Below are 11,157 nucleotides of genomic sequence, written 5' to 3'. Positions count from 1 at the left end.
TTGTATAGTGCAGAAGAATTCCGCCGCCATATTTCCTCCGCTCCCATATTTCTCACCATTCTTCCTCCTTGCGAATCTCGCTTCCAATCCGCCTACGCGGCTCCGGCAGGCTCCCACCCCATCTGCTGTTTCAAAGCACGCAACAGCCAAGTGTAGCTCGAGAGGCCAGGCCCGTTTCGTTTTGCTGTCCGAAAACAAGTGCCAAAGCTCCCTATAAGCCCTGGTGCTCCCTCCCATGGCGTGGCCTCGGAATTTTTATGCCCTGTCGCTAATGGCAAAAGTCACGGCAGTATCACAGCAATACAATACATAAGATGCATCTTCTTCGCTCCGACTCTGGAATAGTCCCACCCGCTCAAAATTCATTCACTTCTCTTCCAACGGATTCAATTCACACTCCATTCACTATCCTTTTTGTTCTCTCTGTCTCTCATTTCATCAAAAGAAATCTTCATTATGCACTCCTTTGCTACAGCCAGCGTCCTGCTGAGCATCTGCGGCGCCCTGGTTGGCGCTGCCCCAGTCCCAACCCCCGCTTCCGTCGAGGAGCGAGCGACCACTTGTACTTTCACCTCAGCTGCTTCCGCTTCTGCTAGTAAGAAGTCTTGCTCCAACATCATCCTCAGCGGCATTACCGTACCAGCTGGCAAAACATTGGATCTCACTGGCCTTAAGACGGGCACCACCGTATGTCGAACTGGATTCATGAGGCAAGAGGCATGACTAACGTATATAGGTCACATTCAAAGGAACCACCATTTTTGGTTACAAGGAATGGACGGGGCCTTTGATCAGCGTTTCTGGTACCGACATTACTGTCAAAGGCGCCTCCGGCCACGTCATTAACGGCAATGGTGCCAAGTGGTGGGATGGTAAAGGAAGCAACGGCGGGAAAACGAAGCCCAAGTTCTTCTACGCCCATTCCCTCACCAACTCCGTCATCAGCGGCTTGAATGTCTTGAACACTCCGGTCCAAGGGTTCAGCATTGACGGAGCATCCAACCTCACGCTCTCATCCATCACCGTCGATAACTCTGCTGGGGACTCTGAAGGCCACAATACCGACGCCTTCGATGTCGGCGATTCAGACACTGTGACCATCACCGGCGCTGTCGTCAAGAACCAAGACGACTGCCTCGCCATTAACTCTGGCACCAATATCATCTTCGAGAACGGGTCCTGCTCCGGTGGCCACGGCCTCTCCATCGGATCCGTCGGTGGCCGCTCCGACAACACTGTCAAGGGTGTCACAATCAAGGACTCCAGCATCAAGAACTCCCAGAACGGCGTCCGTATCAAGACTATCTCTGGCGACACGGGTTCTGTCTCCGACGTCACGTACTCGGGCATCACGCTCTCTGGAATCACCAAGTACGGTATCGTTATTGAGCAAGACTATGAGAACGGCAGCCCGACTGGCACCCCAACCGGCGGGGTCCCCATTACCGGTCTTACTCTCAGCGACGTCAAGGGTACGGTCTCTAGCAGCGCTACTGATATCTACGTCCTCTGCGCTTCTGGTGCTTGCTCTGACTGGACCTGGTCCGGTGTCAGCGTTACTGGTGGCAAGAAGAGCTCTGCTTGCGAGCACGTCCCATCCGGCGCGTCTTGCTAAATGATCTTTTGGGTTGAGCGGCGCTCTAAAATGTTGAGTTGGACGATGAAGGGACCATTTGATTAAATCTGGGCAGGCCTTGGAGGAGACGAAGCGAGCTTACATTCTTTGTGCATAATATTTGAAAAAAGCGATCACTTATAATATGATCCAAATCTGACCATTGACGCTCGGTTGAGTCTTCGAAAATGCCTTCTCTTGTGAAATCCCACAATCGCGGAACCTAAAGACTAATAGTCTACGCAGCGTTCAACTGCATCTAATGATAGGCGCTAACTGTCCAATACGCATCGCGCCGCATCCTATCCCATCAACAAGATCCAAATTGAAGTAAACAGGTTTCAAAGTAAACAGGTTTCAAAGTAAACACTTTTCAAGCCCTTGCCAGCCTCGACGCTCGTGCGTAAAGATCAACGCAGCAAGAAGGCCAGTCTCCCCCTCCACCCTCACCTCAAGTCACCGCGAACCGACTGCTCAACCTCAACCTCTCCCCAAAAAAGAAAATCGCATAAATCCCCGCACAGCAACCCGCACACAGCCCCCCCAAAAGACTAACCCCACCAGCAACCCCCATTCCCAGAAACATTGGGCGCGCATACAGAATCGCACCCGCCGCAAATACGCTCCTCGCGAAGCCGTTCGCGGCGAACAGCGACCCGGCGTAGCGCGGGTAGGTGAAGGGCAGGTAGATGAACATGCACTGCGAGATGATGAACACGCCGAACATACTAATCGCGACGCCGACGAGGGAGATAAGGTAGTGGAGGGAGGGGCGGGATGTCCATGCTGTGGTGGGTTGCTAGAGATTAGCTGATTGCAGGTTGAATAGGATGGAGGGGGTAGTTGACGCACCGTAGATGAAGAGGCCGGCAGGAATGAAGAAGGTCGCGACTAGCCCAGGGCGGAGTCTCGCTTCTGGTGGAATGGCATGGCCTTCTTGTTCTGCTTTGGCGAAAATAGGGTCGCTGATCCAGTAGAAGTATGCACAGTATGCCGCGACTGCAACGCAAAGCCCCACGAGCACAGCGAGGAACGCAAGGCCAAGTTCACTGAGATTGAAACCGTAGATCTCTTGGTACACGAGTGGGAACGACTCAAAAAAGGAGTAGTATATCGCGTAGGTCAACGCTGTATAGAAAGTTGTGAAGAGCATAGCCGGGTCTTTGATGTTGATCTCCCACGGCTTGATCAGCGCCTGAAACACTATCTGACCCGTCGCCATTTTTTCTTGACGTATTTCGGACGAAGCACGGAGGTCGGTACGGCCAGTGAGGGTGCGTAGGCGCCGAGCGCGTTGGAGGAGGATCTTGTCTGAGGATGTTTCTGGAAGGGCGAGGAACATGAGGATGAAGACGGGGCCAGTGAACCAGAGAAGTTCCCAGGAGCTCCAGCGCCAGTTTTCATATTGGACTGCGAAGCCACCTACGAGAGGACCGAGGGCCTGGATGTGTCAAGTTGGTCAGTCCACAGGTTCTAACATAGAAGATGAAAGCAGGGATGTGTCAAGTTGGTCAGTCCACAGGTTCTAACATAGAAGATGAAAGCAGTGTTGCAGATCGGCATCTCTTCGCAATTGCGAGACTTACCGGTGCCAGTGTCGCCCCCCCACCCCACAACGCAATCACATACGGCATTTCTCGCCCACCATAGAAGTCTCCATAACTAGCCCCTCCAGTGGCTAAGCATGGCGACCCGAAGAAGCCAAGAAGGAACCGCAGCACCAGCAGCCCGCTTAAGTTATCTACCAAGCTCGTCGGGACGCACAACACCACGAATAAAGCGTACGTGATAACGTAAGGTGGATTTCGCCCAATCGCCGGGATCTCTGAGAGTGGTGAAAATAGCATTGGCCCAACACCGTATCCGATCACATAGAGGGAGAGGCCTAACGCAGCGACGACTTCGCTGACGCCGTAGAGGGAGACAATGGCTGATTCGCTGGCCGTGTAGAGAGAAGAGCCAATGTAGACCGATAGTGTGTAGGTAAGAATTAAAAACGAGATCCAAAGCTTTTTAGGAGAGGACCAGTTGTGTGGGTTCGCAGGGTCGTTGTCGGTGTACCATGTTACAAGAGTGATGGTGTTGGAGGCTTGATGATCGCAAGTCGCGCTGCCACTTTCCTGGCCCTCTGAAACATTGTCTGCGTTGCCGGAATGCAGTGTTCGATGATTTACGTCCTGTTCCGAGTTTGCGTTGTAGCCCGATGTGTCGACAGATAGATTTGATTGAGTCTGTAGCGCGGGGAGTTTGAAGTCTATGGCGTCTTCGGGGTAGGTAGCGACTTTTCCACGCGTAAGAAAACGAAGGACCTGCCCTACGGCAGCATCTCTGAGCAGGTCGCGCATGCCAAACTACTAGGAGGTTGACAGGTTTCTTGAAGAAAAGAAAGTCAATCGAGTGTCTGAAATCGGAACTTTATCTGGGAAGGAGCAGAAGCATTTCGCCTTATACCTGTCCAAAATTCGCAGTCGGATACTTGCTGCAGTTATTTCTCTATCAAGGTCCGTGTCGGCGCGCAAAGCTAATCGAATCTGGGAGAATGCAGGGATGGGAGGTCGTGGCGCAGAAGCTCGTCTGCTTCAACGGGTTAGCTTTGCGCGCGCTTGTGAAGAGAACACCACCCACGTCCGCCGATATATCCCCATGCGTCTCGGGCTGGGTATTCCAGGAGCACGTAATTGACCATGAAGGTCGCTCCCAATGGTCGCTCAGATCTCAAATTGGCTGTGTCAGCATCCCCGCCCAAATAAGAACGTGCCCTTGAGCGATATGCTGCGACGAGAGCAGGGCACGTGACTAGAAAGAATTAGTCGCCTTCGTTCTCTCGCCGGCTATCGCTGGTGCAGGAACTCACGCTAGCAAGCTGGTTAGCCTGCCCAATCCCCATTACGTGCCCAATCCACGAAAGTTCGTTGCGCATATGGGTGCTCAACTCATGGGAAACGACCGAAGCATTGGCAACGACCCAAAGTGGATGTAGTACCAGCAAGCCGCCCACCGGCCGCCCGTCATATTGTGCTTCCACGCCGTGCTGGACGTGTTGAAGATACTTAGCGGCGTCATTTGTCAGGTGATAAGGAATTGAGGCAGCAATGTCGTTGGCAAGCTGTCGAGCTTTGGGGTGTAGTTCGAAGCAGACGTCGCTTGGCTCGAGGTAGTTCGAGCACTTGACGATGATGTCCAAAATCATCAGATGCGTCTTTCGATATGTGTTCCAAACTGCAGCAACATATACTGCATCAGTTAGGTCGTTAACGTGAATTGGGAATAGCACGACTCACGGTCGAAGTAGCTGTCAACCGTTCCTGGCCAGCCTGGGGAGTGGGAAGATCTCAGTTGAGCCTCGCTAACGTTTCCGACTACGTGAGGTGCCCATTCTCCTGTCAATCTGGTGGGCCATGTGGATATGTGTCGCTCCAGAGCTATTGCCTCCTGTCGCAGCGTCCGCACATCTTCTAGTTGACAAGATGGGGCAACGAACAAATCGTTAGCTAGATTGAAAATAGGGTTGACATTGATGAGAATGCCGTCTAGAGCCAAGACTGAGCCGTTGCGACTCGGTGCACAGAGCAGGCCGACATTTTCGGGTTGCTTGGTTGATATCAGCCGTAGTACAAAGGTGCAGAGCGCACGCACGTACTGGTAGAGATTCCGGAAGCAGAAAGGCATTGCCGAGCTGAAACAAACGAGTGCCCGTGGTGAGGTCGAATGGTGAGTCTTTGTTGGAGAGAATGGCGCCAACACCTGAGACGTGAGCATTGCGCTGGCCGGGGTCTGATTCGGTGCTGCTCACGATCTTAACAGTCTAAGTCAATGACAGAATTGACGACCGCAGTGCGATAAAGGACGTACCTCATAGAGACCTAATAGTACTGCAATCATCAAGGTCTCTACCATGTCAGACTCCGTGGCACGCATAAGCGTCGAACGAAACGAGTGAAGCAGGCCTCCGTATTGCTGCTTAGTCTTGCACAGAATATTCAGCCTGCGTAGCCTATTTCCAGTCGTTGCAAGAGCGACAATCTTAGCTGCTTGGGCGATATCCGAAGACTCCCCTGCATGGTCAATCAAGGGCTTGAGGCCGTCAAGGAACCCACGTGAGATGGTTCTATCCGCCGATTCAACACAGTAATCGTCAAAGAAGATCGCCAGCGCGTCTCTTTCTAGTTGCTCGTCGTCAGGCTCAGGAATCACTACTCCAGACGGTGAAGTCGGCGTCTGCATTACAGCAGATGGTGGTTCATTTAGCGTTGGAGGGCCGTAATGGCGAAATAAAACGCTAGAATTCTCCTGGTAGCCCAGGCAGACGCGGCCAGCTTTAATGCATCGCTGGCAGTTCTACAGCCGATGAGAAGATGGTACATTTGACTCCAGTTGGGAAAGAATGAGGCAACTGTACTCACTGGGCGGCTTTCATCGCACTGTGCAGGTAGAATACTTTCAGCACAAGTCATTGGCTATGGTGTGGAGTTCTCTACCTTCTTCCGCCTCTGCTTACACGTTTGGCATGCTCGGGAGGCCCCAAAGTTTACCATCATGTGTTCCCCCGAAAATATCTAGTAGCTGCAGATGTCGCTGCGGTGATAGGTGGAGAAGGAGGGGGGTGGTTGAGGGGAGAGATTGGGTGAGCGGCAGGGCCCCGAAAGCTGGAGCCACTGAGCGCACTCGACATCTTCCCCACGCCGATTTCATCCACCTTGTTGACTCAACACCAACTTACTCCTTCCAACAACTAGTCTATAGTCAGCAGCCATAAACCCTTCATTGGGTCACGAAGTTATTGAGCAGACAATCAATTCACTGCAAGGCGAACCAGGCTAAAGCCAGGTCATCTTCACGTACGGAAAACTAACTCCATCTTGTCGAGTGCTTCCATCCAGCGATATTGCTTTCTTCTCCAGTATCCTAATCCTGATCAAGGGCTCGGCGAATCGACTGAGATGCTAGATGTTACTATGAATCACTAAGCGTCGTAAGTTGCTCATTTGAAGTATTTGCGAGCATACTGCAGGCCTTGCATAGGCGGCTTGCTTTACGTCTTAGAGTACAATGAACGACGAAGAGCACCAATAGCGAAGTAATTCTAGTAGCAAACGACACCCAACTACTAAGGTTAGATGTTTTACAGCCGGCATCTCATTACTGGAAATTGACGTACTCTTCGCCAACTACCAGCCCCGAAATCCCGCAATATTTTACCAAGAGTTGCCCCGCGATGTCCAGTCGGATGTCAACGCCTACTTCAAAGATGGAGGCTATGCCATCGCTATATCTGTTCCAGATGGAACGGCTAGGCGCATGTTCTCTGTGCGCATCGGTAGTCTCGACGTCCTCCCCGGTCCTCTCACGAAGCGGACATGGTCGGCATTCCCAGACTCTGGCTGGAAGTTGCTCAAGCTAGAGAATATCAGAGGCATGATTGTGACGCCAAAGACGGAGACAATCATCTTGCAATAGCGTAAGATGCAACTCTATGCTATAAGAAGAGGTTAAATCTTGATTGGAAATTAAATCAAAATTTCAGATCCCGGCTTTTCATTGGTGCTGAAATTAGCACATGCCGTCTAAATGCTTTTCGTCGATCGTCTATGATGATCTACAATCCGGAAAGACGGCCGTACCCTACGAACCCGCTTCCCTCCCGAGCGCAAGCACATCCTCCATCTGGACGACATCGATAAACTTCGGAAGCACCTTCGTCATGAGAAACTCGTCAACCTCGGCATCGTCATCGATAATCGCTTCACGCGGGCAGATGATATGAAAGTCGAGATCCGCGCCGCCCCTATTCGTCAAATCGCCATCGTTAGCTCCCAGATCAACTACTACAACTTGCCTACACCGATAAGTGGCGTAAAAGACATCATCAACTCACCTCGCCGAACCAAGAATTGACCCCATAGTCGTCAACCCAACGAGAATCACGTGCCGGATTCCCCGCGCGTGAAGGTACTTTAGCAGATCCGAAGACGCAAAGCAGTTTGGTTGAAGCTTTCCAAGTACGATCTCGTCTTTCGACGCGCCCCAGCCGCCTGGTGGGGTTAGGGAAGACGGGATGGAGAAGTTGGGCGTGTGCGGATTCGCGTTCACTGTCTGCACAGCATCTCAAGCCGTCAGCATTGATTCAAGAAGATCTTCTCAGACGCCCGATTTTGCTTGGAATATCATGTTTACCTTAAAGAACCCCTTTTCTTCCAAACCCTTTACCCAATGCGCTAGCTTATTGTACGGGCTCACAAAGGCGTTGTTGTTCAGATTGAAGGGGAGCGTGTGGTGCACGATCAACGGCACGCCGCTGAATGCATTCTCGCTCCCGGGTTGTCCCGCGGATTCTGCAAGGGCGATCTGGGACCTGAAAAAATCCAGAAGCTTTTGGATTTCGGTGAGGTAGGATTGTTGGACCTCTTTGGAGAAACGGGCCAGGATTTGAGTTTGCACATCGGAGAGGAGAAGGGCGGTATGTGCGAGGGAAACGGGGACGTAGTATGGGGTTTGGATGGATTTGGACATTGTGGATGGGAGACTGTCTGGGCTAGGGGCTTGGGGATTCTATGGCAATGCGTCCTTGCGAATTCAGAATGATGTTCGGCGGCCAGTGGCGATGTGATATCGGAGGCGTATCTGGGTAGTATGGAACTATGTCGTCGGCTTCGAGTTGTGGTTGTGACGAGATGCTTCATTAAAGCTCTATATGTATGTTCGCGGCTGCTTGCGTCCAGTCGGACGAATCGGGCATCAAAGTCGGACATGCTGGGAAGTCCGACTTAGTAATCTGCACGTAATCAAACTAACTAAGTTAAGTTTCACTTCAAAAAAGCGGTTAGCCTACAGCTTGCATGCCGCCATTTTTACTGGACTGTTCAGCGAGACTGCTCGGCTTAGCGTTCGACTCCTTTCCTTCTTTCGCCTGTGCTCGCTATCCTCGCATGCACAGAGATTTAGTATTCCTATCTTAAGCTCTCCGTTCGCTTCATTGCTGATGGTGTTTGTTCCTAAGCAGATCCAAAACAATGTCTCTTTCTACCTACGTGAGATTCGGCGGCAGCCATGTCACGTGGTCCACCTCGCAGCCGCCTGGGTTTCCCTAGCCTTCTCACTTATTGACGCCATGGGTTCACGCCTCTTTGTAACCGTGTTGCTCGAGTTATCATGCGACGGAATCTAACTCGCACACAGTCTATCGTTCATAAGATAGGATGAGTGACACTCTATTCCAAGCCGTGAAGCTATCACGCGCGGGTGTTTGGGGTGTCGTTGAGCTCTACTTACTCTTGGATTGTCATTATGATATGCTGCTATCAAGCCAGTTTGAGGAGCTGGCATATGAGTTGAATTGACAGATAGTGGCGCCAGGAATAGACATCCCCCGCTATCATCTTCACGTTACGGGCCGCCAGCGTCTAGCTGAACTCTCTAAAAGTATCCAATTCTTCATTCTCATAAAACTTTTTACGATGGGTTAGAATCCATCTCTCACCGCGCTGAAGCAAGAATCTACCGCACAGTCGTCAGACCACCGATAAAAGTCCAAATTCCTATGCGTCAACCCAATTACCGTGCAGGCCAGCCCTTAGTCGTACCGGCAAATCAATGACTGCTTGCGATTTTTCAAAGTCTCTAGTATCCACGATATGCAACTCACTGCCCATGGTAGCATAGTTATTGACGAGAGCCACAACCCAACCGTCGCCTTCGGCCGTATCTGCACCTTTCCTTGGAATAAAGACCGGTTCCTGCACTAGATGTGTTCGACCTGGGAAGTACTTTTGAATCTTCATAGACTTGTAGTCAAGATGGCCCAATGCATTGTATAGCGGGTGTCCACCGCCCATTCTAGGTGCAATTGTTCCAAAGTCAGTTCCCAACCGCGGATCCATCAAATCAAAGAATGCATGCACATGCCTTTTTCCTGAGAATCTTTCGTCAATGCGAGGGAACTCACAGTCCTCGCTGCCAATGATTTGAGACTCTGGGAGGTCGAGATCGGTAGAGTGAGGATCGAAAGTGAATCGGAGGAGTTTTGCTGCAATTGTCTCGGGTTTGGGCGCATTGCTGTCGGCATCTGGCTACTAGAAGAACACGTTCTTATCTGTGAGTGGCAGATCAAACACCAAATTGCCCGAATCGTCTTCATAAGCATTAACGGTATAACTGGGAAAGCATTTAGCGCGCGAAACCATTTGACGTCGGAACCAGATGCACCATGGCGTGGGAGGACTCCGAGATAGAATGGGACGTTTGAGTCCCATTACCAGTACTCGCCTCCTTTTTTCATACGTTCAAAATCGCATATTTGTGGAATAATTGGAAACAATACCTAAGTCCGTTAATCATCGGTCTCAGAAGTATTTAGCAGGACGCGTCATCTTACCCAATTCTTTGTGATGGCGAAATCATGAATCATCGCCACGATAGGTGCAACAAGCCATACAGTTTCAGTGAATTTTCCAGTAGAATCAATAGTAAAGTAGCACACGTCGGGAGTGCCATCACCCTTAGCTTCGTAGCCGAAGCAAAGAAGCTCGTCGCCATCGAGTTTTGGGTGAGCTGTAAAAGTCAAACAGGGCAGTTGGCCATCGAAACCTTCCAGACCAATTGTTTCGAGCGTTTCCGGGTCGAGAGAATATGGCGGAGAATCTTCTTTGCAGGCAAGCAGACGGCCATTGAAGAACAGGACGTTGGTATTTGCGGTGCTTCGAACCTTGAATTCCACAGCGTCGGTAAACTTATTGCGGTACTTGCCTTTAAGGGAATAGTAAGAAAATCTTCAAGAAGGTAAACATGGGAGCATCTTACCAAGCAAGGCTCGTTTCGCCTCTCTCTCTTTCACGAACTTTTCGGTTCTGACGTATTTCTGCTTGAAATGACAGTGCCCGTCCTTTATTCGAAACGCGCTGATGTTGCCGTCTCCATTGAACCACTACATTTACCGAATCAGCCAATGGTGGTCATCGCGGTGAAGTCGCAGCAGGGAGGGTTCGCGTACCGGGTCATTTTCGATGAGTGGGGACAGTTGCGGATCTGGCATGACTCTATAGAATGTGCCGTCGACTTCGGAGGGTATTTCGCCACGGATTTCGAGATTCTGGACCTCTCCCTCGAAACGACATGGCTTCATGAAGCCCGAGAACTGCGGGAGATCGGGAAACGCGCTCCTTGGGTGTGTTGATCTGAAGTGGCCGGCCATACTGATATTGTTGAAGCTCGACTTCCGTTGCTAAGAACTCCTTCGCAGAGGGATTTGGTGAGGTCGAACCGAATTGAGATGGTTTAACTTTAGCGGCATGGGCTTCTGCGCCGCTAAATAGCCCCTAGAATACTGCTCCTTGCAACGCGATGCCGCGCGCCGCGAGCGGAGCAGGCACGCCCGGATATGAGAAGCTTAACTCCCCGATGGCTTTGCGTCCGTCCGATTGGGCGGCAGAATCCATCTTTTGAGCGTCACATCCCAATGGCCGGCGGGTTATAGAAGAGGAAGAGGGGACCGGAAGCCGGAACGCGGCCGAGAAGCACTATCACCGGAAAAGACTTTGAGGAGAAGA

The 11,157-nt window shown here is 51.3% G+C and overlaps 5 protein-coding genes across 5 annotated transcripts; 1 reads left to right on the top strand and 4 right to left on the bottom strand.

The window, feature by feature from the left end:
• Window positions 1-456: 456 nt before the first annotated feature.
• On the top strand, window positions 457-1,615 carry BDZ99DRAFT_492516 (polygalacturonase 1; the record flags this gene model as incomplete). Its single annotated transcript, XM_033723174.1, has 2 exons — window positions 457-687; window positions 737-1,615. 2 exons carry the CDS (start codon window positions 457-459, stop codon window positions 1,613-1,615), a joined length of 1,110 nt encoding a protein of 369 aa, XP_033568490.1.
• Window positions 1,616-2,066: 451 nt separating this feature from the next.
• On the bottom strand, window positions 2,067-3,960 carry BDZ99DRAFT_403095 (MFS general substrate transporter; the record flags this gene model as incomplete). Its single annotated transcript, XM_033716324.1, has 4 exons — window positions 2,067-2,401; window positions 2,468-3,056; window positions 3,202-3,735; window positions 3,829-3,960. 4 exons carry the CDS (start codon window positions 3,958-3,960, stop codon window positions 2,067-2,069), a joined length of 1,590 nt encoding a protein of 529 aa, XP_033568489.1.
• A 218-nt stretch (window positions 3,961-4,178) lies between these two features.
• On the bottom strand, window positions 4,179-6,150 carry BDZ99DRAFT_455976 (uncharacterized protein; the record flags this gene model as incomplete). Its single annotated transcript, XM_033718458.1, has 7 exons — window positions 4,179-4,411; window positions 4,470-4,849; window positions 4,897-5,206; window positions 5,256-5,411; window positions 5,468-5,953; window positions 6,019-6,036; window positions 6,094-6,150. 7 exons carry the CDS (start codon window positions 6,148-6,150, stop codon window positions 4,331-4,333), a joined length of 1,488 nt encoding a protein of 495 aa, XP_033568488.1. The 3' UTR covers window positions 4,179-4,330.
• Window positions 6,151-7,139: 989 nt separating this feature from the next.
• On the bottom strand, window positions 7,140-8,266 carry BDZ99DRAFT_469530 (Isochorismatase hydrolase). The gene is made up of 3 exons (XM_033721517.1): window positions 7,790-8,266; window positions 7,491-7,708; window positions 7,140-7,400 (listed from the first exon to the last, which is right to left on the bottom strand). The coding sequence occupies exons 1-3, from the start codon at window positions 8,123-8,125 to the stop codon at window positions 7,238-7,240; spliced, it is 717 nt and encodes a 238-aa protein (XP_033568487.1). The 5' UTR covers window positions 8,126-8,266; the 3' UTR covers window positions 7,140-7,237.
• Window positions 8,267-9,150: 884 nt separating this feature from the next.
• Window positions 9,151-10,802, bottom strand: BDZ99DRAFT_492512 (carotenoid oxygenase; the record flags this gene model as incomplete). The annotated part of the gene is made up of 6 exons (XM_033723173.1): window positions 9,151-9,648; window positions 9,697-9,766; window positions 9,868-9,932; window positions 9,987-10,357; window positions 10,412-10,535; window positions 10,602-10,802. The coding sequence occupies 6 exons, from the start codon at window positions 10,800-10,802 to the stop codon at window positions 9,151-9,153; spliced, it is 1,329 nt and encodes a 442-aa protein (XP_033568486.1).
• Between the last annotated feature and the right edge of the window lie 355 nt (window positions 10,803-11,157).

The sequence above is a fragment of the Mytilinidion resinicola genome, assembly GCF_010093595.1.
Source record: "Mytilinidion resinicola strain CBS 304.34 unplaced genomic scaffold BDZ99scaffold_38, whole genome shotgun sequence".
NCBI classification, from domain to species: Eukaryota; Fungi; Ascomycota; class Dothideomycetes; order Mytilinidiales; family Mytilinidiaceae; genus Mytilinidion; species Mytilinidion resinicola.
This window is presented reverse-complemented; position numbering and strand designations above follow the sequence as displayed.

Coding starts and splice junctions, on each gene's coding strand:
- BDZ99DRAFT_469530 (XM_033721517.1), bottom strand. CDS start 8,125: ATGTCCAAATCCATCCAAACCCCATACTACGTCCCCGTTTCCCTCGCA. Junction 7,709..7,789: donor AAGAAAAGGGGTTCTTTAAG/GTAAACATGATA, acceptor GATGCTGTGCAG/ACAGTGAACGCGAATCCGCA. Junction 7,401..7,490: donor TCAATTCTTGGTTCGGCGAG/GTGAGTTGATGA, acceptor TTTGACGAATAG/GGGCGGCGCGGATCTCGACT.